Raw genomic sequence first — 25,182 nt, forward strand, 5'->3', positions numbered from 1 at the left:
GTTATCAGAAAATGGAAACTGCCCAAACTTATAAAACATCTACAAAAACAAATAATTTTAAAAACTTTATATAATATTAGTACCCATGCTGTGTGCCTCCCAAACATAGAAAAAATAGACCTAGCCTTTCAAGGCTTATCACCTTGATCAATTGGTCCTTCAGCCCTCAAATAGATTGTGCCAATCACAACACATCTTCCATTCTTCTCTTGACCTTCCTTCTCCATTTGTGACCATGGCTTTTCACGACAAAATCTTCCCATCTCTTTGTAGGGTGGCCAAGTGATTCTTTCAATTCCCTCAGGTACCACTTGACGACCACTGCAGTCCATCAATTATCAGTGAGCCTAGCTATGTGCCCAGCCCATCGCATTTTATTATACTTGCTTTCAACAATGACGTCCTGCACTCCACTCTGCAGTCTGATAATTTCATTAGGGATTCGCTTATGGATTGAAATCCTCAGAATTCTTCTCTCCATCGCCCTCTCCCTGACGGACAGTTGTTGTTCCTCTATCTTCGTCAGTGCTCATGTTTTGCTCCCATGCAACATTGCCGGCCATACTGTTGAGTTGAAGAGTTTGGCGCATGTTACCTTATTGATTTTTCATTGGTGGACATCCTTGATAGAATTAAATGTACACCAGTCTGCTTTCTTTACGAGAGTTCGCCTTCCTGATCATGGTGCATATGAATTTCTTGGCCCAAGTAGACACTGTTCAATTTCTTCTATTCTATTCTATTCGTTCTCCATAAACTGTTATTTGGGATTTTGGCAGGTCATCAGACCGCATGAATTTAGTTTTGGAGCAGTTCATTTTCAGTCTGACTTGGCTGCTTTTTGTGTTGAGTTCTTGTAGTGTTTTCTATAATTTGATAGTGTTTTTGGCAATCAACATGATATCGTCCACACATCTGAGATGATTTAACTGCTCTCCGTTGATGTTGATTCCACCCTTCCAGTTCATCTGCCTCATTACCATTTTGAGGCAGGTTGTGAAGAGTTTCAGTGAAATTGTGTCTCCTTGCTTCACATCTTTTTTGATTGGGATGCGGCGGAGGATGTGAAACAGAATAATATTGTTAGTGCAGTTAGAATTTGCTTCCTTTAGTAATTTGATATAATTTGTGTCAAAGCCCTTCTTTGCGAGAGCTTTCAACACTGCATTGATCTCAACACTGTCAAACGCTTTTTCATAGTCGACGAAGACAATGCATAAAGGGAATTTGTATTCCCTTGAGCGCTCCAATAGCTGGTCTATAGAGAAGATATGGTCCATTGTGCTGAAATTCCTTCCAAAACGTGCCTGCTCTCTCAGCTGCTGCTCATCCAGATGCTGAAATAGTCAGTTTATTATTTTAGTGAATAACTTAGACATGTGAGAGCTGGCATATTGGACAATAGTTCTTTAGATCTTCACAGTTGCCCTTCTTGAGCAGCAAAGTGGTGTTAGACTCCTTTCAGCTAAATGGTATCTTTTGCATTTCCAAGTAGCAGCTAAATGTCTGAGCAGGGGTTTCCCAGAGGTCTTGGCCTTCAGCTTTTATTATTTCAGTTCTTTTCATGTAGTTTTTCCTTCCCAGCTTATAACCTAAAAACCCCCCACCAAAGATCATCAAGGGAGGAGAAAAGGGATAAAAGGTGTAAGCAAAAATGATCAGCGGGGTAACGAATGCTTCTTGTTATATGGTTGGATTTTAAGTAAAACACTTATTCTTCACCATTCAACCCCTCATGTATTTCCCCCAGAGCAATTCACAGGTTCCGTTAGTGTTCTTATGTCCCTCTATCTCAGCATTCAGTCCTTCAGCATGGATGAGCAGTTTAAAGTATAAGTTACATAAGTGAAATAAGTCAGTGATTTTGTTAGCTGGGTTTGTTAAGCATCTAGAAAGAGGTGTGTCTTCAAGTGAGATTTATATGACGAGAGGGTGCTGGCTTTGTAGAGCAGCTCAGGAATGGAGTTGCATACACAGAAGACAAAATAAAAGAAAGCTTGTTGATAGCTGAGAATGTGGACAAACAGGGTTAGCTGTCATTATTCAAACCCTCAAGAGCACAAAAGTGCTAAATAAAAGCCTATGGTAATGCCAGAAAAAGTTGATGCGATACATAAGTGAATGGAATTGCTATACATATTCGCAGGCTGTCTGTGATGTGATCATATCAGCTGTTAGGATATCTTAATGGCATTTTCTATCGATTGAATGGGAGCTACAGAAATTTGTGAACGTTACATAACTTAGTTTGCAAGTCTAGAATATTGCTTGATCAATGCCCTACTCCTGGATTTTTGGAAAGTTGGCAGTAGCTTGAACCCAGCTTCTCATCAGATGCTGACCTAATGGTGATCCATGCTTTTCAGTTTAAGACTAGATTACTGCAATGTCCTCTGCTTGTAGATTCCCTTGGAGAGTATCAAGCAGATTCAGCTTGGGGAGAATGAAATGGTGCAGCTCTTGCGCCGGTGATTTGCTAAGAATATATTATACCTGTATTTCATACTATAGCATTACTTCTGAATGCAACTTTATGTCCTGATTGATGTAAGTCTTGAGTGACATGGGACCCTAAAGATTGGTCTCCCTCTATGTCCTGTCACGATGGCTAAGATCAATGGGGTTGTTTCTGGTGTTGTATTTTTCAAACCTAGGGAAAGGGTGTTCTCCATTAAGTGCCTTCACCTCTGAATCTCACTCCTCCTGCAGTCTGCCAGAGTGTGATCAGCTTGAGGGTACAAAGTAAGATCAAGTTCAGCCGGATCTTTAATTAGTATTTTCCCATCAAGCCACGTTCTGAGGCTTGTGAGGTCAACTTCTGAATTTTTGGAAGAAGGCAATTACTGTTACTTGTGACTATTGTGAGGTACCCAGATGCTATGACAATGAACATCTGTTAGATAGCACTTCTGATATGCCAACCCCCCTCACAACTATAATATCTGGGTGCTATAATGAAATACAAATTAAATTCAATACCATAGTTTTGATGGGCGCTTACAGGAGCAATAACAAACTGTCAGGTTCCATTTCACACTCCATGGGTTAAATATTATTTTAGTCATTAGTGTTTCTCTGAATTGCAGTACTAAGCTCAGTACTTGCCCTAGTTGTTCACTAGTCTCATGACTTACAGGGTGCAAGCAGAGCTGCTGAAGATGCTGAACGTGAAAGGAGAGAACGAGAGGAAAGATTGAGACATACACGAAATCCTGCAGTACGTGGTTTACCCTCCACTGCCTCTGGGAGGCTAAGGGGGACACAAGATGTAGTTCCTCCTGCTCCCCTTACCCCAACTTCACATACTGGTAAGTAATCAAATTCCTGAGGCAGACTCATCTCATAGACTGTGCTGTTCTTCAGCTGCTTCCTGGTTATTGGAAATTGAAATATACCATTTTGTCATCCATCAAAATTAACTTGAGTAAATAACCTGAAGTAGGGAGATGTTTTATAGATTTACTTTCTGTAAATGCTTTTCTTTCCATAAATTACTGGACAGGTTTTCTTTTCTGCTGTGCATAGTAAAGGCCTCGCTATATGCTTGTCTGATTTAGATTGTTTCCTTAAATACCTGCTTTGGTTTGGCAACAATTACACACTTTACTCCCTCCAGAAAGATCACCTTTTCCAAGCTAACTTATTCTCAGGACATTCAGTTTATCAAGTCATTACATTTTTAGGTGTTTTGCTGAGTCCCAACTTCAGACAAGTTAATGTAAAAAATTATATGTAAAGAGATTTTCCCTAATGGTGATTTAATTTTATAGCAAAATGATTTTTCTACTTATGTAAGGAATAACAGAAGGTTCCATAGGACTGATCTATTATTTTTCCCTTTAAGGCATTTTAAAAGGTTTAAATATAACCGTCTAGGATACTGAAGTTGGGCTTAAATCTTCTCTTATTGCACCTCAGCATACTGAAATTACTTCAGATACACATTTGATCTTGCTTTTACAGCATAGTCATCCTTCACAGGAAGGAGCGAGAAAACCCCACAGTAGACAGATGTGGGATAATCTGTCCTTCCTTTTCCCCCTGAACATTTTATCCTACTCTATAATTAGAGATTGGGTTAAACTCTGAAGCACAAAGTTTTATAACCCTTCCAAACTCTTTAATATTACCTGTTATAACTCTAGATATTCTTTTTATCCATATAAATGTCTGATCTCTTTCTGAAGCATGCTAAGGTATTAGCCTCATCAGCATCTTGTGGCAATGAGTTCCACAGTCTAATTATGCATCAAACAAAAGAGTATTTCCTTTTATACTTTTAGAATTTGTCACCTTTTTGATTTCAGTGAATGTCCCCTGTTCTTCTCTTATGAGACAGGGAAAACAGAAGCTCCTGATCTACATTCTCTCAACCATTTATTATTTGATATACTTCTATCATGTCCCATTTTATTAGTGTTTCTCCTCAGACCTCTCTATGGTAGTGGATAGAACCAGGGAATGTCTTGAAAGAGATGCATTTCTCTCAGCCTCCTCAGATAACAAAAGTCATTAATGCCTACAATCTACTTTGGAAATACATTTGGGATCTCTCTTTATGATCTTTGGAAGCTTAAGGAGCAGCAGCTCCACTTAAACTTGCTAGAGCTAATTGCCATCAGGCTGTCTTACATATCTTTTCACCACAGATCAGAAACATAATTATGTTGCCTCTGTGTCAGAAAGTAATCAGTCTGTGGGAATGGTCCATTAAAATAATATCTGCTCCCCACTTGAAACTTAAAAAAAAAAAATGTTGCTTACATCAAATGGAAGGGGACAAATCATCCATTACAAATAAACATTCAGACCTTTGGTGACTCGTGTGAAGATGTGCTTGAGACCGAGCAGGGATCCACCATGTGCATTAGACACCTTTTGTACGATGACAAGAAAGAGCTCCTTTTACATCTTTCCTCCATTTCCATTCATCTTTGAAATATTTATGGAGATTTGACAGAAGAGACCCAGAATGATCTTAGTCACACCAACCTGGATACGGCAGACCTCATTGTAGCGGAGTTCCTGCATCTGTCCAAAGTTAGCGTAGCTGATGGATTTCTAAGGCTTGATGTTTTATACTTGATTTAAGGAGATCAAGACAGGCCTGTTAGTCTTCTGCTAAATAAAACAGGTTTAAAGGGTAGGAATAAATAATCAGTTTTCACAGGAGAAAGAGATGAACAGAAGGCTCCCCCAACAATCTGTACTTCGTCTAAAAGGGGGTGAACAGAAGTAGCAATGTTTCTGGATGATACAAAATTATTCAAGATAGTCAAGTCCAAATCAGACTCCAAGGAGTTGCACAGGGATGTCACAAAACTGGGTGACTGGACAACAAAATGGCAGATGAAAGTCAATGTGAAGTGCAAACTAATTCACATTGGAAAAAATAATCCTAACAATACATATACAATGATGGGTTCTAAATTAGCTATTATCCATCCAAGAAAGTGATCTTGGCGTCACTGTGGACAGTTCTCTCAAAACATCCACTCAACGCGCAGCAGCAGCCAAAAGCACAAATAATATGTTAGGAACTGTTAGGAAAGGGATAGAAAATAAGACAGAAAATACCATAATCATAATGCCAATATATAAATATATGGTGTCCCATGCCTTGAATACTATGTCCAGTTCTGGTCACCCCATCTCCAAAAAGGATATAGTGGAATTGGAAAAGGTTCAGAGAAGGGCAACAAAGTTGATCAAGGATATGGAAAGCTTCCATACAAAGAGAACAATTAGGTCAGTTCAGCTTAGAAAAGAGATGCTTAAGGGGGATCTGATAGCGGTCTGTAAAATCATACATGGTGTGGAAAAAGTGAATAGAGGAGTGTTATTTACCCTTTCCCACAATATATAAACCAGGGGTTACTCAATGAAATTACTAGGCAGCAGGTTTAATACAAACAAGAGGAAGTACTACTTTACATGATGCACAACTAGCCTGTGGAACTCATTGCCATGGGATGTGTGATGCCCAAAAGTATAACAGTGTTTAAAAAAGAACTGGCTAAATTAATGGAGGGATAGGTCCATCAATAGCTATTAGCCAAGATGGTCAGGGATGTAACACCATGCTCCGGGTGTGCCTAACCCCTCTGAATACCAGAAGTCGAGAGAGAAAGATGGGGTGAATCACTTCATAATTGCTCTGTTCTGTACACTCCCCTGCAGCTCTGTTAAGGGCCCCTGTTGGAGACAGTGCGCAAGATGGACCATGATCTGAACCAAGATGGCAGCTCTTCTATTCTTAAGTCTTGACCTGGTTTCCTGTCCAGTTTAAATGATTTTAAACTTTCTTTTTATGTCTCCAATGTGCGCAAATCAAACCTGGGGATTACATAGGTTTACTTAACTGCTCTTTCTGCCTACTGTCACTGCAAAAGGGACTTAGGTGTTTGTCTATTCCATGGTCAAACAATTTTTTTAAAAAGGTATTAAAAACTTGTACTCTCCCATCTAGAAAACTACTGATCTTTCAGACTTGAAAGTCCAGATCCTCAGCTAGTGAAAAATGCATATTTATACCTTTAGTCTATTGAATGGAGGACTGAAGGGAAATGTATGCACTGATTAACTGCTAAATCACTACTTAAAGGTTCTGTGCCTGTGATGCGACTAGATATGTGACTTGTATAGTTTGGCTGTCTGGAGGCAATATATTCAAAGAACAAGAATTACTTTGGGAAGTAACACCTGTTTAAATCCGGTTTAAAATTGTATTACAAGAAAGTTAAGTGATGAGAAGGCTAATACAGTCTTTCTCACAGCTAACGCCTCTCCTCGGCCAGTGTCTGGAATGGAGCGAGAACGGAAAGTGAGTATGAGACTGCATCGTGGTGCCCCTGTCAATATTTCTTCGTCTGATTTAACAGGCCGTCAAGATACTTCTCGCATGTCAACTTCACAGGTACAGAATAGACACTTTTTATGGGAAAGGGAGGGGGAGTTTTAATTTGAGTGCACTCATTTTGATCAGTCTGCTGTACCTTCTTATGTCAGTGTACCAGTTAATCAATGGGATTTCATACTGAAGAATGTTCACTTCCTTATTTTATAAAGGAGTTTTGAATATTTAGATATGTAATTCCCATCTTTTTGCTTTGTTGGAGGCACCTGAGGAAATATGTTAGCATTTGCCACCCATGAGGCCTACATCCTGCAATATAACTAAGTATCATATTTATCTCTAAAGAACTGAACAAGGGCAATTTTTTTTGTTTAATCTTCATCTTCCTATTTCTTTGTGTACCACCAGTGCCATATTAAAAAGAGCCATGTGAGATGTTCAGTGTACAGGAGTCCAAAGGGTCATGCGTGCTATTTGTTGGAACATATGCTATATATTTGTTTCACTAAAGCAATCAGAAAAGTGTCCTGTATTTGCAATTAGACATAGTTACAGGTACTGTAGTATTCAGGATCTTAGCATGATTTTAGTCATTTTTACTGCAGAATTCAGAAGTCTTGTGCTAATCTAGAAAACATGGCTTGTGCATTTTAGTTCTGTTTTTTACTGTTGAGAGGATCTAATATTGTAGAAATATAGCAATTGCTGTAATTCTGATGTGGAAATATGATAATGAAGTACACTTAGTAAAGATAGATAAGTCTTGAACTAAATTTTTTCTTCCATATAATATTTTACTTTTCTGTTCCATTTCTGCCTTGTTTCTTCTTTCACTCTTTCTCTCCTGTTTTGATAGGTAGGTAGAAACCTTAAACATACTATCAGGTACCTTTCCTTTACAACTTTTGGATTTTTCTCTTTACTCCCAGGACTTGTAATTCCTTTTTAAAAGTGTAAAAGTAAAATTTTCTTTCTCTACTAGCCTTTTGGATATTTTGTAAACATTGGCTTATTTCTTCCTGTCTGTGGGTTTCTAGGACAAACAAAACTGCTAATTGAGTATTTATTACTTATTTGACAAGCACATCATCACTGTCTTTAGTTATGATGGCATAATTCAATTTCAGATTTCAATTTGTATGCCTTCTGCAAAATTTGCTGTCTCTCTGTATTAATGGATTTTTTTTTAACAGGGCTTGGAATTAATAGTAGCTTTTTAAGTAGTGAAATTAATATGCTTTTTAAAATGTATAATGCCATTGTTTTTCCTGTACAGTAGACACACACTAACTGTTTTTATAAATAGTTGAAATTGTACCTAAGCTGCTTTAGTGACTGTTTAAGTGCAACCTGTGTAGCATGGTGGTAGGCTATAGTCTTAAATGCTCATCCTCTGGTGGTGCTCAGTACAGAATTGCCTTTAAATCAATAGAGCATTCTTAGTGTACAGAGAAGATGGGAAATTCTAGACCCAACCCAAATTTTAGTATACACATGGCTCATTTTAAGATTAGATACGGTTCTGTAGAATACAAACTGTGGCAGGAGAAACAATCCTCGGTGTGGATTTTGGCAGTAAAGAGTGAAGGGGGGACTCAAAGATGACAAATAATTGACAGAAGGTTGTAGATGTTCAACTTAATGAGAGAAGAAAAATAGCCTGTTTAGTGAGGCAGATGAGAACCAATTTGTAGTGGAAAAAGCTCTCATGATCCATGGGTTTTCTCCAAAATTCAGCAATATGGAATCAGGGAAAATGAGTGCAAAGTGTGAGCCAGCATCAGTGGGATGGATGGTGCTGGTTCTGTGGGAAGTGGGCCAAAAGAATCAAGAGTGGAGAAGTGTGGAGTTTAGAGAATAAATTAGTCAATGGGATGGAGAATTCAGATGCTAGTGAATTAGAGGTCATGGAAGACTCAGCTGGAAAGACAGGAGGAGAATTAGTAATAAAGTGGCTCCTAAGTATCCTCTTCCAAGGAATTATCATTGCAGGTCACGGAGGCTTATAACTATATACACTTACTCAGGTCCATTGGCTCTCTTAAGGTGCAGATGGTGGATAAAACAGCTTTTTAATATTTTCATAGTGGGGACACCATGTGGTCCTGTGGTCAGTACTCTGCACATCATGCATCCCCCATTGAATGAGTCGGGATTAGGCAAAGCACTGCTTCATTCTGTCCACACTGTTCAAATTCTGTAACGAGGAAGGCAGCATTCCTATGGGCCTCACCCACAGACACTACAGAGCCCTGCCTCTCTCACCATTCAACTTGCACACTGAATAGGGCAGTGGAAAACTTTCTATGTATGGGTGTGTGTAATGAATATATAAAGTAATAGCCATGCTTAAAACATTTTACAAATATTTGAGTTTCTAAAATCTTTATTTGGAATGTGTTCTTTGTGTTCCTCCACTTGTAAAGACAGACTCTCTTAATATCATTACTCCCACAGATCTCAGAGTAAGAGGGGAAGATATTTTTAAGTCTCTTTAAAAAGTACCTTAAATTCACTTCACACACAACATTTTTGTATGTGAAGAAGTCTGCTATCTCAGGACACGTCCAGGTTTAGAAACTAGTCCTGTTTATCCCTTTCAAAATCTGGGAATTATCCCCATTTTTAGCTCTGAGGGACAAGTTATTGAATGTTGAGTCCCAGATCACTGACATGTCTGATCCCTTTAGTTAAAAAGGGGAAGGATTGAAGTTCTACAGTTGTGGAGAGGGAAGGAGGTACCTTTTTCAGCAGATGGGGGGGGGAAAGCAGCTGTTTTGGAAAGTCTTGCATTTGGATTTGTATAAATCCTATCTAAAATTAGTGAGCAGAGTATAAGTGAGGTGATTATACTTGAACATTAAATACAACTTATCAGATAGCTTTCACCACCCCATAGGTGATGTATTTGTTATATATGTTCAGAGATTTGGCAAAATATAGTTAATATTATTAAATCCCTTGGAGGTCTGTTCTAGCTCAGTAGGCAATATTTCAATATGTACTTTGTGTTTAACTCTCAATGATATTGTCTTTGTAACTGTCAACATAAAAGCAAGTCACTAGTGGAAAAAAAGTGCAATAAGTGGTGCTTTATTCTTATTCCCTTCCATGTACAAGTGTATCTTGCTTGTAATGAAAGAATAAAACTCCTGACGATAAAGTTTGAATGTTCTTAATCCTGGTGTGGTTAGTAATTAATTCCAGATCTTTAGCATGGCTGTAGTTAGACTATTTGGCTCAAGTTTGTGCATTGCATTTTTCTAAAGTATTTGTGTGTTAAAGTACAAGGAGCATAGTACATAATCCTGCTACATGTAAAGATTTATAAATATAAGGCCCTATTCTTTGCAAATGGATCCATGTGTGTATTGGGAATTCATGCCAGCCTGGATACATGAATCCTTTTGCAGTTTTGGAGACAAAGGGAGTACAAAAAAGAATAATCTATTTTCATACCATTGTAACTAGCCAAGGATTTCAAACTGTGTTTAAAAGTCTTGTTGTTCTACTTCGTGTGATTGCTCATATCCATTACAATATAGGTGAGTGCACGCCACTGTGCACTGGTTCCTGGAACTTTTTTCCCCTTAGCAGACCCTGTAGGGTCGGCCTAGGCACCCCCTGGAGTACCGCGCTCATGCCATGGTATATGGGGCGCCGCCGACCCTGCGGGCCCTCAGTTCCTTCTTTCCCCCCATGATGGTTACTGGAACGTCTTGCCTCTTGCCTTCTAGCAAGTAGCATTCCCTGTTTGAACTGTTTCTTGTTAGTAGTTAAGTATTTAGAGTTAATTAGTTGTTAAGTGTAGATAGCTTAGCATTAGAATAGATAAGTGCCCTAAGGGGCTTAGAGTCAGGCCATGCCTGCTTCACCAGGTTTTAAAGCCTGTGCTGCTTGCGGCAAACCCTTACTGGTGAGTGACCGTTGCCTCAAATGCCTGAGGGAAAACCATCGCTGTGATAAGTGTAAAATATGTAAGGCCTTCAAGCCGTGAACTTAGAAGGAGAGGGACATCCAGCTGAAATCCATCCTAATGGAAGCTGCGCTCCGCCGGGACTCTGAACCAGCGCGTTCCCCTGCGGCACCGAGCAGCACCTCGGTGCAGAGCACTCCACTGTCACTGGAGTCGACCCGCTGCCGCCAGTCCCCAGTGCCAAAGAAAAGAAAGCGCCAGGGCACCGAGCGCCAGGACTCGCTTGCACCGCCTGCGCGGCCGGGGCCGAGTCGGGAGATGCACCAGCCACGGCCCGTTGAGTCCACTCGGGTGCCTGCATCTCCATGGGGAGCCTCCCCGACTCCTGGGGGTGGGGGAGCGCCCCTCCAAGGACCGTTGACGCCGGAGGCGTTCCATGCAGCACATGCCCTAATGGCCATGCCTATGCCCCCCACTCAGGCGAGGTGCAGGGACCGGTGTCCCGAGGTAAACCCACGCTGGGTGCCTCAGGTGGGTGGTTGAGACCGCAGTCGACGACCAAGTCTCCCCCCAGACAGTCAGAGAGGGTAGAGCATGCCGGCTTCCCTTGCAGCTCCGACTATGAGTCGTTGAGCTCCTCCTCACCGCAGCAGGTCCATGGCACCGGAGGTTTCGCGCTCGAGGCGATGCCGTTCCAGATTCGCCTCGCATGACGTGCGCAGCTCCCGCTCCCACACCCCAGCACCGAGTCCTTCGCCTCCACAGCACCGGTCTCGATCCCCAGAACAGCGTCCGGCACGGATCCCGGTGTCTAAGGACTTGGCACCGATGGCACAGACCACCGCGCCTCATAGCCGCACGCGCTCCTCAGAGTCGGGCTCAGCACTGAGGAAGCATGGATGGCACCGCTCCCGGTCCCAGAAGGGGGAGCGATGCCGAAAGTCCTCGGCACCGAGACAGAGGTCCTCATCCTCCAGCTCGTCGAGCCACACACTTACCCATTAGCACGGTTCGCGACGGCACCGACACTCTTCCACTTTGTCGTCGTCGTGGGGCAGGTCCCCGGCAAAGACAGGCAGAAGCCACAGGCACCGCCGGCACCGCTCTAGTGGCTCAGGGTCCCACAAGAGCAAGTTCCGTTCAGAGGTGCCGCAGCCGGCACCGATACCGGCACTGGGGTGGCCACAAGGACCGTGGCAGTGGCCATACTGGGGCCCATGGGGGGCACAGTTGGGACAGGGTATTGTATCTGTCCCATCTTCAGAGTAACACCCGGTACCCCCCCACCCCACCTTGCCAGCCGATTAAGGGCCATTCCTCAGAGGAGGAATCGGACCTTGAGGAGGGAACCTCCACAGGGCCTCTTCCACAATTTTCCTCCTCTTCCCCGATGGGGCGGCCGCCAGGGACCATAAGGCGCCCCTCCCTGACTTCAGGGCACATCAAGAACTCCTTAAGAGGGTGGCCAGCAACTTGAATATTGAGCTGAAGGAGCTCTCTGAGGAGGAGGATCCCCTCTTTGAGGTGGCTGGGTCGGCGGGACCATCCAGAGTGGCCCTGCCAGTTCATAAGAGAGTCCTTAAGCTGGCCAAGGCTCTCTGGCAAACCCCTGCCTCGGTTGCCCCCACCTCCAAGGGCGCTGAGAAGAAATACTATGTGCATCTGAGGGGTTCGAATTCATTTACACCCACCCAGCCCCCGGGACCCTGGTGGTTGGCGCGGCAAACCAACGAAATAGGCAAGGTGGCCAGGCACCATGCCTAAGAACAAAGATAATAAAAAACTCGATCTGTTTGGCTGCAAGGTATACTCCACCGGGGCCCTACAGTTACGGATCATGAACCACCAAGCGCTCCTGGCCCGCTACAGTCTGAACCATTAGAATTAAATACGCAGGTTTGCGGAGGGTTACCCCAGGACCAGGCGGCGGACTTCGCAACGATCCTGGAGGAGGGTGGCAGGGGTGGCTTTGCAGACTGCCAGCGACGCTGCGGACACTGCCAGCAGAGCCATGGCCTCTGCAATTGCCATGCGGCGGTGTTCGTGGCTGCAGTCTTCTGGGCTGTCCCAGGAGGTGCAGCAGTCCATCCAGGACCTGCCCTTCGATGGGGCAGGCCTCTTCTCCGATAAAATGGATGACAAGCTGCACGCCCTAAAAGATTCTAGGGACACACTCCGGTCATTGGACTTGTACATCCCCCCAGGCCTTGAGGCGCCAGTCTTGGCCACAGCCCCAGCGCCAGGCCCAGCCGCCCCCTAGGCTGCCGCCCAGGTCCTCTCAGCCCAGGAGGGGCCGTGATAGAAATAGGGTCTTTGGGCGCCGTGACCACTCGGGGTCATCTGCGGCTTCCCAGTAGGGACCCTCTAAAGGGCCCAACGCCAAACAAGATTTTGATGGTGCGCCCAAGGGTGGCACCAATACCCGTCTCGTGGATCCACTACTTCCATTTGCGGAAGGGCTCAGACCCTACTACGCTGAGTAGCAGAGTATTACATCAGACCGCTGGGTCCTCGGCGTAGTTCTCAGGGGATATGCCCTTCAGTTTACGGCCTTCCACCTGGACTCCGCCCCCCCCCCCCCCATATGTCCCTCTTCAGGGACCCCTCTCATGAGCAACTCCTTTTGCAGGAGGTGAATTCCCTCCTCCTCCTCAGGGCTGTGGAAGCAGTCCCTCCACAGGAAATAGGGAGGGGATTCTTCTCCAGGTATTTCCTCATCCCCAAGGCAAAAGGGGGCCTGAGACCCACATTAGATCTCTGCCATCTGAACAAGTTCATCAGGCGTCTCAGGTTTCGCATGGTTTCCCTAGCCTCCATTATCCCTGCTCTGGATCCAGGAGATTGGTATGCCGCCCTCGATCTAAAGGAGGCGTACTTCCATATTTCTATCCTTCCCAGGCACAGGCACTTTCTCAGGTTTATGGTAGCTGGCTGCCATTACCAATTCTTGGCCCTGCCCTTTGGCCTCTCGTCTGCCCCCAGGGTCTTTACATAATGCCTGGTGGTGGTGGCGGCGGCCCACCTGCGCCGCAGAGGGGTCCAGATCTTCCCATACCTGGACAACTGGCTGATCCGGGGCAGGTCCAGGGCCCACGTGAGGAACAGCCTGGCACTCACCTGCGTGACATGCACCAGACTGGGGCTGCTCATAAGCAAGCAGAAGTCCACTCTCACCCTGGTGCAGCACATAGATTTCATCGGGGCCACCCTGGATGCCACTCAGGCCAGAGCCTTCCTCCCACAGCCTCGCTTCGAGGCGATGGCCGCCATAATCGACCAATTCCATAGGTCCCCCACTACGACAGCCAAGCGCTGCCTGCAGCTGTTGGGACACATGGTGGCCTGCCTCAAACTCTGGTCTCTCCAGGCATGGTTAGCCTCGGTGTATGCACCCAGCCAGGCACTCCTTGAACAGGGTGGTCACGGTTCCCACACAGGTCCTGATCTCCCTGAACTGGTGGAGGACTCCCGGGGAAGTACTGAGAGGGGTTCCGTTCCGAGATCTAGCCCCATTGCTCACCCTCATTACAGACGCTTCGGACATGGGGTGGGGGGCCCACATCAGCACCGACCTGAGCACCCAGGGGTTCTGGTCGGAGGAGAAGAGTCTCCATATCAACGTCCAGAAGCTCAGGGCAGTCCAGCTGGCCTGCAAGGTGTTCCTCAGATTCCTGAGGGGCAGAGGATGGTGCAGGTCCTCACAGACAACACAGTGGCCATGTTCTATATGAACAGGCAGGGGGGAGCGCATTCCTCGGCCCTTTGCCAGGAGGCCATTCGACTTTGGGACTTTGCGGTGAGGCACGACTTCCATATATCTGCTTCTCACCTCCCCAGGGTCAGGAATGACGAGGCGGACCGCCTCAGCAGGTCGTTTCTACCCCAACACAACTGGTTGCTACACCCGGAGGTGATCACTTTTATCTTCCGCAAGTGGGGTGTTCCCCAGCTGGACCTGTTCGCATCGTCCTGGAATAGGAAGTGCCCGAGGTAGTGCTCGCTCCAGGGTCGCGAGCCAGGCTCCATCTCTGACACGTTCCTCATAGTCTGGACGGGGACCCCCATGTATGCGTTTCCCACCATTCCGCTACTGCCCAAAGTCCTCTTGAAAATCAAGAGGGACAAAGCGGACGTCATACTGATTGCCCCAGCCTGGCCGAGACAGCACTGGTTCAGCATGTTGCTGGATCTGTCCATCGCTCCACCAGTGCCGCTCCCAAGGCGTTATGACCTGCTCTCCCAGGACCAGGGTCGCCTGCTGCACCTGGACCTGGACTCCCTCCACCTGATGGCATGGAGACTCTGTGGCTGACGGAGGGAGAGAGAGCCTGCTCGGCGCAAGTCCAACAGATTCTGCTGGGCAGCAGAAAACCTTCCACTCAGGTTGTGTACCAGGCCAAGTGGAAGCGGTTTACCTGTTGGGCTGAGTCCCGGGGCATCCCACTGAGCTGCTCGCCTATACAGGTGAACCTGGAATATCTGCTCCACCTCAAGCTCCAAGGTCTAGCGCTGGCCTCCCTGAAGGTGCACCTGGCGGCCATCTCGGCCTTCCACCAGCCGATGGAAGGGAGGTCATTATTTTCCCACCCGATGTCAGTAGGGTCCTCAAAGGGGTGGAGAGGCTGTACCCGCAGATCCGTGACCCGGTGCCTCCATGGGATTTGAACCTGGTCCTCGCCCCCATTCGAGCCCAGGGCTACATGCCTGCTGCTCATCCTCTCTTGGAAGGTAGCCTTCCTGGTGGCCATTACATCGTGTAGGAGGGTCTCCGAGATAAGAGCCTTAACCTCGGAGCCCCCCTACGCCGTCTTTTATAAAGACAAGGTGCGGTTGAGACCCCACCTGGCCTTCCTGCCTAAGGTGGTGTCACAGTTCCATTATAACCAGGATATCTTCTTCCCCGGGTTCTTTCCAAAACCTCACGGGTCGAAGGAGGAGTGGAGATGGCACTCGCTGGACGTGAGACGAGTCCTCGCCTACTACATCGAGCGGACGCGGCCATTCCGGAAGTCGACACAGCTGTTTGTGGCGCTGGCGGACCGGATGAAGAGCTCACCTGTCTCCACCCAGCGCATCTCTGCCTGGATTACCGCCTGCATCAGGTGCTGCTACGAGCAGGTGAAGGTGCCGCTTCCAGGAGCTGTTTCAGTGCACTCAACCAGAGCCCAGGCCTTGGCGGTGGCCTTCCTGGAGAGAGTACTCCTGCAGGATATCTGCAAAGCAGCTACCTGGTCATCGGGTCACACCTTTACATCCCATTATGCTATCGTGCAGCAGGCGAGAGAGGATGTGGGCTTCGGCAGGGCCGTGCTGATTAGAGCAGCTCACCGATGACTCCTACCCACCTCCAAGTTATGGCTATTGAATCACTTATATTGGAATGGATATGAGCAATCACTCGAAGTAGAAAGCAGGGTTACTTACCAGTAACTGTTGTTGTTCTTCGAGATGTGTTGTGCATATCCATTCCACACCCACCCTCCGTCCCCGCTGTCGGAGTCGGAAGAAAGAAGGGTCGGCGGCGCCTCATACACCGCGGCATGAGCGCGGTACTCCAGGGGGCGCCTAGGCTAAGGGGAAAAAAGTTCTGGGAACCAGTGCACGGTGGCGTACACTCACCTATATTGGAATGGATATGAGCAACACATCTCGAAGAACAACAGGTACTGGTAAGTAACCCTGTTTTTCTCAATCTATAAACTGTTTAGTTTATTGTATAGTTTAAAACATTTCAGGTCACCATTGAACTTTAAACAGTGAATTTCACTGTCTCAAAGACTTCCAAAATGTTTCCAGATATTTCAGATTTGAATCACACTTTGGTAATCGAATATAGATGGTATTACAAGAATAGTTAAGGAAATATTAATATCAATTTTTTATTAAAAATATGTAATATACAATATATGGGAGAATGGATATCTTGAACCATCTAGATTTGCTGTCAGTTTCCTCTTTGATAATTCCAGCCACAAGATGTTCTTCAAAAAGCATGTATTTAAGATTATCTTATTTATGATTTAGGAATCCTGGCTTTTAAATTACTGATTGTTCCAGAGTTGACACTGGAAAGTTGGAGTATGGTTGTTGTTGATAGCTCTAAAATAAAGCAAACACTGTTAAAGGTTCTCATTTGCATTGACACTGCAGAAATAAGTTTCAGAATTTTGTATTTGAATAGGGAATCATGTCTTAGTTTAGGGAATTGTTTGTTTGTTTTCTGTTAGATCAAAGGATATTTTTCCACATTTAACTTCAAAGATGCTGAATCCTTTTTACATAAGATAAAATAAACTTGATTGTATATTTGGGATTCTTTTGATCAGGAAAATGTGCGTTTTCTCATGTCAGTCAAGAGTGTTCCAGGATGATGTTGCCAGTTACTTCTAGTTTTGTTTCAGCTGTAAGAGATTAAGCTATCTGGAAGATGTAGGATTGTATTCTTCAAGTAGTCTGTACACATCCCCAATCTTGGGATGCACCAATGGTGCAGCCTGGACCAAAGGAACCTTTTAGTAGCAGTGTTTGTCAGAGTGCTCTGACCCACATATCACTCCTCCCCTTGCTGCTCCACACATTTGGAGGGAATGGCTATAAAAGGGGGCTTGTCCCGCTAACCACCTCAGTTCTTTCCAACCCTGATAGTACACAAACCAGGAAATCTCACCATATCTCCCAACCTGGATTTGATGGAACAGATCATTCCCAGTGCTGTTTTAGATTAATAATTTAATAATTCTAATACTTTCACTGGAGATTTCACAGGGTTCAGATCTCCCAGTTCCCAATTGTGGAACCAAAGACCACAAAGTTGGGGTTCAAGTGCCCTCCTATCTTTCCTATTTCAGATGCACAAGTGAATTGTTTGGCCTTCTTGGAAGAAGGTCATTCTCTCTCTTAATCATCCATATGCAGCACGCTGACCAACAGGGCTAGCAGGGAGTTACAGAATCAACTCCAAGCATTGCTACTGAAGGAAGCATTAGCTGCTAAACTTTCTGGCTCCAAGTCAAAGGAATCCACAAGTGCTGAGAGACCAAACTCCTGTCTGATTGCTGATGGGTTCAAAAGGCCCAACACTTCTCTGGTGCAGTTGTCTGTCCTCTTACCCTGGAGCCAGTCCTAAGGTGCCAGTCAGCATGAATCCACTTGCATTGGATCAGACTGTGCAGAAATTCCTGGCCTCACAGGTGTCAGACTGTTCTGAAAGTGCCAGACCACAAGAGCATGCCATTAAGGATCTTGTTCTGTACACCAGAATTCAAAAGTGTTCCTTCAAGGCGTCGGTCTTGGAAGCCAGAGGCAAATCAAAGAGTGATATAGAGGACCAAGATTGTAATATAGAGCCATACCCTGCCCCTCACCCAGGGCAAACATTTACGGCTTGAAAATTAATCGGAAGCCTAATAAAACACATGTTGCTTCCTTCAAACTGTTTGTTTGTTATTGCAAGCTCCATGATTCAGTAGTTATCTTTTTGTTCTGTGTTTATTCCTAGTATTTCTAGTTCTTCCTGTTTATTCCCCATACTTCTTGCATTAGTACACAGTTGATAAAAGTAACTGCATAGATGTAATATAATTAAACTTATGTAAGGCATTTGACTTAGTATTACATGACATTCTGATTAAATAAGCCCTATACAACATCAGTGTAGCACATGTTAAGTAGATTAAGACTTGGCTAACTGACAGATCTTCAAAAAGTAGCAGTCAGTGGTGTTTCTAGTAGAGTTCTGCAGGCCAACTGCTATTCAACTTGTAAGTTAATGATCCGGAAGTAAATATAAAATCACTGTTGATCATTTGTAGATAGCACCTGTCCAATTTTTTTTATTATTAACATTTGATAGACATGCCTGGTCTGTTAAATATGTGTATATAGAGATTTCACTCAATTCAATGATAATCACTTGAAATAACATATTATAGGAGCTGTAAAGATGTTCATTGTGTAATATGGTAACACCCTGTTAAATTGAAAGCTCTGAAAATATTCCTGTGTAGTCTGTTTTAAACAAAAGCTAACTCTTATAATGATTGTTTTATTTCTGATATTTACATGGCAAGGATTTGAAAACTCGTAAAAACTTCCACAATAAATATATTTTACAAACCATTTTGGAAAAATTGCAGATGGGGCAAATGTTGACAAGATGATTGATAAATAATGGTGAGGACAGGGCAAGCATACATAGCTATCTGGATTGATTGGTAAACTGGGCCCGTTCCAACAAAATGAGCCAAATGTCAGGTCATACAACCGGGCAGAAAAAGTGCAGTCCATAGCTAAAGAATGGGAAGCTGTATCCTAGAAAGCAGTGACTCTGAAAAGGGTTTAAGGGTGGGTCATAGTGGACAAACAGTTCAATATGAGCTCTCAGTGTGATGCTGTGGTAAAAAGTGCTAATGTAGTCCTTAGATTTATAAACAAGGAGTAGGAATTAGAAGTAGAGAAGTATATTTACCTATGTATATGGCATTGATGAGGGTGATACTGGAATATTTTGTCCTGTTTTTGGTGGTCACATTTTAAAGTGGATATTGAAAAATTGGAGAGGATGCAGAAAAAAGCCTCAAATGATTTGAGAGCTGGAAAAAGTGCCTTGCAGTGAGACACAGAGCTCAATCTATTTATCTTATCAAAAAATTCAAAATCATTGTGTACATAAGTTCTTTCTAAGGGAAAAAATATTCACTATTAAAGGACTCTTAAATCTATCAGAGAAAGGCATGAGAAGAACCAGTGACTGGAAGGTAAAGCCAGACAAATTCAAATTAGAAATACAACACAATATTTTAACAGTAAGGATTATTAATTATTGGAACAAATTACAAAAGAATATGGTGGATTCTCCATCTGTTAATGTCATGAAATCCAAGACTGGATTTCTTTCTGGAGGATAAACTCTAGTCAAACACAAGTTAATGGGCTGCACAGAGGTAGCTGGAAGAAATGTTAAGGTCTGTGTGAAACAGAATGTCAGACTAGATGATCTGATGATCTTTTCTCGTGTTAAAATCTGTGAATGAATCTCTGAATTTTGGACCTGAGAAGGTGGTGGAACTATGTGAGGCAGTCAGCACGCCATGCCACTTTTTATAGCTACACCCTCTAATCGTTCAGAGTAGTGATGGAAGGATAGTGGGCGTATGAGCACTCCCATGGGCACTGCTACTAAAAGTTCCAGTCCATACTGCACAATAGGCAATCCCGGGAGAGTGAATGTGGAGAGGTTGTCTTGAACTCCAGTTACAGATGAGTAACCTTTTGTTTCCCATCATACAGCGCTCAATTCCGTAAGACTAGTTCAGTGAGACTACTCACATGCTTAAAGTTAGCACAACTCCTATTTATGCTAATAGTAGATTGAGAATTCTCTCCATAGTTGGAAGGAAAATATTTAGAATACTTACAAGAGTAAAGAAATATTGGAATAAATTTCTTTGATAAAGGAAAATGTTTTTAAATCAATGGTCAGCACTGACAATGAACAATCTATGCATTGTTACCACTTTATTGGAATAAAACAGGCTGGAACAAAAATGCATGTCCAAAATACTGTTCACTCTCCACTTCCTAATGAGCAAAGCTTTATTCATAGTTAATGTTTATAGGAATCATTTTCTACACAGCTCTTCAAACCCTGAGATTTCAGCTTTTGTTGAGGAAGAATTTTTTGGTTTCTTTTTTAAATATCTATTAGTACAGAAATAAGTCTTGTAGAGATCTGAAATCAAAGTCCTTCAAAAATATATGTACGTTCAACTGCAAATTTAGGATGATTTTGTAGTAAATTTTATATATCTGGACAGTAGAACTGTTACAAATTGCTGTCTTTTCCCCCCCACCTCAGAATAGCATTCCCTTCGAACATCATGGCAAGTAGCTGCTCGTCTCCTCGTTGGAAGGCAGCACTGGGTGAGTCCCTTCTTGTTAGAAGCCAAGTCTTTGGATGGGGTGGGATGAAATCCTGTGGAAATCAGATTTGGCTCTTCCCCCTCAGATTATTTTACAATTGTACACTTTATCGCTGTTCCCTACGCTTAGATGTCAGACACTTGACATGGCATTAGGATTCCTTCTGACTGTAAAAGTAAACCTCCTTCCAAGAGTTGAAGTATTTACTAGCATTTGCCTTAAATTCTTTAGTAGAATTAACTATAGTTGGTGATTTGGGAAGCCTCTATGGCTATTCAGACATTGATAATAAAATAAGCAGGTCAGCAACTCTAAATCAAATCTATCCTAGAACCAATAGTCATTACATGGATATGCTCACAATCTCAGACATCCATTCAAACTAGATAGAGCTTTTAAAATTATAAAAACAAATGAGTTGTTCTGAAGATTTGTTACAGAGAACAAAACTAACTAATTCAAGCAAGGCTTTATCGTGGCATGAGTGGAACAAGTTATTAAAGCAGCCTTCATTTTAAAATTCTTTTCCATCCCTTATGAGCTGCCAGAGATTAAAAACATTTTCAGATAAACTTCTCTTTAGTGTAGCTGAAACATGAGCACCTTGAATATAAGCAGAATTGAACTTGGGTACGCTAAAACTCCTTTGACAGTGGACAGTGAAGTAATTTCTGCCTTTGTGTGCAGTTTTCTAGTATTTAAACCTATTCTGTTTTGGCAATAGAAACATTTGTGGGTCAAAATCTGTACCTCACTGTGTTGAAGGATACTGACTCTTAAAATATTTTAGAAGCTTCTTTGGTTTGCTGTTTATTAAAAGGGCATTCATATTTATCTGTTCTTTGTTAAATTCTGTAGTTCTTTCTGCTGCTTTACTTTCTTAGTAAAGCTCCAACTTGCACTAATCATACGTCTGCAGTTGGTGTAGCATCCTTCTCTTCCTCTTTTTATTTTTTCCAGCTGCTCTGTGTACTTGGCTGAGTCCACAAGCTGCTTGTTTCTTAAATTATTGTACTATTCAAAGCTGTCTGCAAATGACGGTTTACAGTTTGAGCCCCAATGATCAGGCCTTACTCATGCAAAGTGCCCATTGAAGTCAATGGAAATCTTGCATGAGTTAGGATTGCAGGACTCAACCCGATCAAGATCTTGTCTGTTTTGATTGACCTTTGTTGTGTGCCAAAAATGTGGTAGCTACTTAAGACTCTGTTTATCTCATTCTTAGAGTGATTCTGCTACTTTGACATTTGTAACTTCTTAAATTAAATGTACTGATGTGTGATGCCTTTAACTTTCTGTGGGCAATATGTTACTTAAGACAGACTTAAGCTAAGGAAATAATATTGTGAAATGTGTTTTAATATAGCATCGCAGTAAAAAGCCAAAGAGCTCTATTTTTTTTACATTATATTTTTAACCGTATCTTTCAACTTGGGTTTCTTCAGCCTTGAATCTTCCTGTTTTAATTCAACAGCTCAGCAGTTTAATCTGTTTTTGTTCCTTTTTGTGTGCATATTTTTGCTCTTATTTATTAGTTTTTCAAACTCTTTTTGCTGAAGAGGTGCATTTCCTGTGTTACCTTAATACACAAGGAAAATGCAGATAATGTCATGTGGCTACAGGTAGGTGTGAAATAGCCTGTGTAGTCCATTGGATTGTAGTTTCTAGAAATGTCATTTTTTCTTCTACCAGGGTTTTTATGCCCAGATGTTTTGCAACAAGTAGTTGAAACAGATTTGGTAGTGCCATCTACATGCTGATTAAAATGAGGTGCTGATGTTATCCTGTTCTTTGGCTCTGATAGATTCCTGCTCGTGTGACTACCAGTGTTCTCCAGTCTGCTGTGCACCGATGAAAATAATTTTGCCATAGAGGGCAGATAATGCATGGCTGACGGCCTATGTTACCAATGGCTTTACTAACAAAAATACCCCAAACTAGAGCAAAAACATTACAACTGGAGCTCTGCATACCACTTACACAGAGATACTTGCAGGAACATGGACAGACTTCAACAGCTGCCATTAAAAGAGGCTCTTGCCAGAAACCCAATGACCTTAAATGAACTCTATAGCAACAGGGCTGGAAAATGAAGAGATGGGTTATAGAGTTAACCGCCTGTTATTGAATAGCCATTTCAGTTCTCCCTCTACAGGCGACAGACTTTACCCCATTTTATTATTCTACTGTAACTATAAATTTTATATCATTTTGCTAAGATTATTGGCTTAATTCTGTATAAAGAATTCTGTCTTGCTTTTGTCTGATTTAAAAATGTCAAATATGAACAATTCTGAATTAAAGACAATGACTTGAAATTTCTTGTAAAATTTAGTCTGGCAGGGAATATGTAAATTAATTAAAACCATCTGATTTTATTTAAACTGTTTACTTTTTTGTATGGTCCCACTACGAGGAGGGGGATTCTCCTGAAAGTTTTTTAATATGCATTATAGTTTTATTCTTTGCTTTTGGCTGTCTTCTTCCACATTTTAAATAGAAATATCCATGCAACACAGAAAAAGATTTGAATTTTTACTCTTCTTTAGTAGTCAGATAAAGCAAAAGATACTAGACAGAAGTGTCTCGGGCCTTTAGGGGTGGTGATGTTGATAGGTAACTTATTCCTAAAGAATGTGAAGAATAAAGAGGGAGAAGGGTTCTGATATGTAGGGAATTTGGTGGAGTTTAGAGATGGAAAGCGTGGCATGTTTTTCTCCTTCATTTGGGAAGGAAGATTGTGTATAAAACACTTTTCCTTGATAAGATCTAGTTTTCTACATTGTGAGACTGGCTGGTTTGAAGACAGTTGCAAGTGGAACAAGAATTACTGCCATTGCAGGCTGAGTGAATTTGTGCTACATTTGCTTCAGCATCCACATATGTAAAAACCAGAGATTCTGGTCTGCTATTTATTGCCAAGACTGGAAACGTAATTATAAACAAAATATTCCTGCTGTGAAATCTTGAGAACTGATGATTCTCAGGCATTTATTAAATTCTTAATATAATGTAAGTTGTATATTTCTGGAATTGCTATTCTTTATCTGGAGTTAAGCGACTTGTTCACATGCGTAAAAAGTCCAAAAACTATAATAAAAAGTGCTCTTGGCAGATGTCTCTGTTAAGGAACATGGAAGGATCCCTTACATTGTTTCTACCTTAAAACATTTTCATAACGTAATGCTACATATTTTATCCTGGCAGCAAGTAGAAAAGTAGAAGGATTAGTCATACCAAATATTGTTCAAGCAAAGTAATCTCATTTTCCCTCCTGAAGATGAAAGTGCAATACGTAAGTGTTATATTACCTTTTTAATCAACCATTTTGAAAGATACCATCTTATTTGGAAACAGAGGCTAAAAACAAATTCATTAATGGTTTCCTTGTGCCTCAAACTTTGTTAGGAATAGTTTGTGTTGTTGCAAAGTCTTGCAAATTCCTTTTCTATCCAAAAATCCACAGACTAAATCTGAGAGTCACTTTTCTTGAGATATTTCAGAATGCTAACTAGTTGCTTGTGTTTGCTCTAGATCTCACTGAAGGAAACCTGTATTTTGGGGGAGTGCAATGGAAAGGTTTAAAAGTTTGGTCCATGGATAATTTTGTATACCAGAATCCCCTACTCAGTTACTGTAGATTTGAGTACTTTAGGCATGTGCACTACCATTTGTACAGTTCTACATTTCGCTGTGCTTTCTTTGTAAATATCTGTGGTTAATGATGTAATGTAAGAGAGACTTACAAAGGCAGCATTTCTTTCCTTCCTCTGTATCCGGAACCTTAAATTGCTGTACTGTACTTAAAAGCTGACTGATGCCAATTTCTAGAATTGTACTCAGTGGTGGGCAATTCTTGCCCCTTCATAATAGTTATATTCCATCACCTGCAGAAAATATAGTTAGAATGTCTGTGTAAACCTGTGTATTGGTAATCAATATATCAGAACACCTCATTTGTACTACCACTGTATTTGTGTACTTTAACAATTGTGTAAATAATAAATTCATAATGACTTCTTTTTTCTTGGTGAAATTTATTTGTCTTTTTAACAATTCTCAGTACATACCCAAGCAAATTCCTCAGTCTAAGAATCTTTAGAAATCAAGCTAATACTGAAACATTAGCCAGACGTAGAATTTCTTATAAATAAATATTATTTATAAGGAATATAAAGTAAATAAAGATTCCTTATTTACTTTCTGCACAGTCATGTACCGGTGATAGCTGGAGTCCTGAAACTGGAATGGGCACTCTTAGTGTTCCCCTGAAATGGTGACATATGCTATTTAAGCACTTACATGAAAAGAGCAAAATAGAGTGGTGACAAAACTACACTATGAACTAGAGATTTTTCGGAACAAGACCATAAACTTAGTGGTGTACATTTATGAACCTTATGTATGGAGACACTTCAAGAATTGGTTGCATGTGAAATTGAACAGTTTGATGTGAGATCCTACGTACCTCCTATGAGGAGTTGCATGC

General features: G+C 42.5%; 1 protein-coding gene across 3 annotated transcripts in view; it reads left to right on the forward strand.

The window, feature by feature from the left end:
- CSNK1D (casein kinase 1 delta) overlaps window positions 1-25,182 on the forward strand; it is a 41,877-nt gene that overhangs the window by 15,158 nt on the left and 1,537 nt on the right. Inside the window, exons 7-10 of one of the 3 annotated variants that reach the window (XM_067547105.1) lie at window positions 3,137-3,308; window positions 6,777-6,916; window positions 20,629-20,693; window positions 22,498-24,715. In XM_067547105.1, coding sequence (XP_067403206.1) covers window positions 3,137-3,308; window positions 6,777-6,916; window positions 20,629-20,661 — 345 coding nt within the window. In that variant the 3' untranslated portion in view covers window positions 20,662-20,693; window positions 22,498-24,715. Of the gene's footprint in view, window positions 1-3,136; window positions 3,309-6,776; window positions 6,917-20,628; window positions 20,694-22,497; window positions 24,716-25,182 lie in introns of those variants that run through there. The other 2 variants (XM_067547104.1, XM_067547103.1) reach the window with 2 other exon arrangements.

This window comes from Emydura macquarii, unplaced genomic scaffold (genome assembly GCF_026122565.2).
Source record: "Emydura macquarii macquarii isolate MOO-44397 ecotype Brisbane River unplaced genomic scaffold, CSIRO-AGI_Emac_v2 contig_1230, whole genome shotgun sequence".
NCBI lineage: Eukaryota > Metazoa > Chordata > Testudines > Chelidae > Emydura > Emydura macquarii.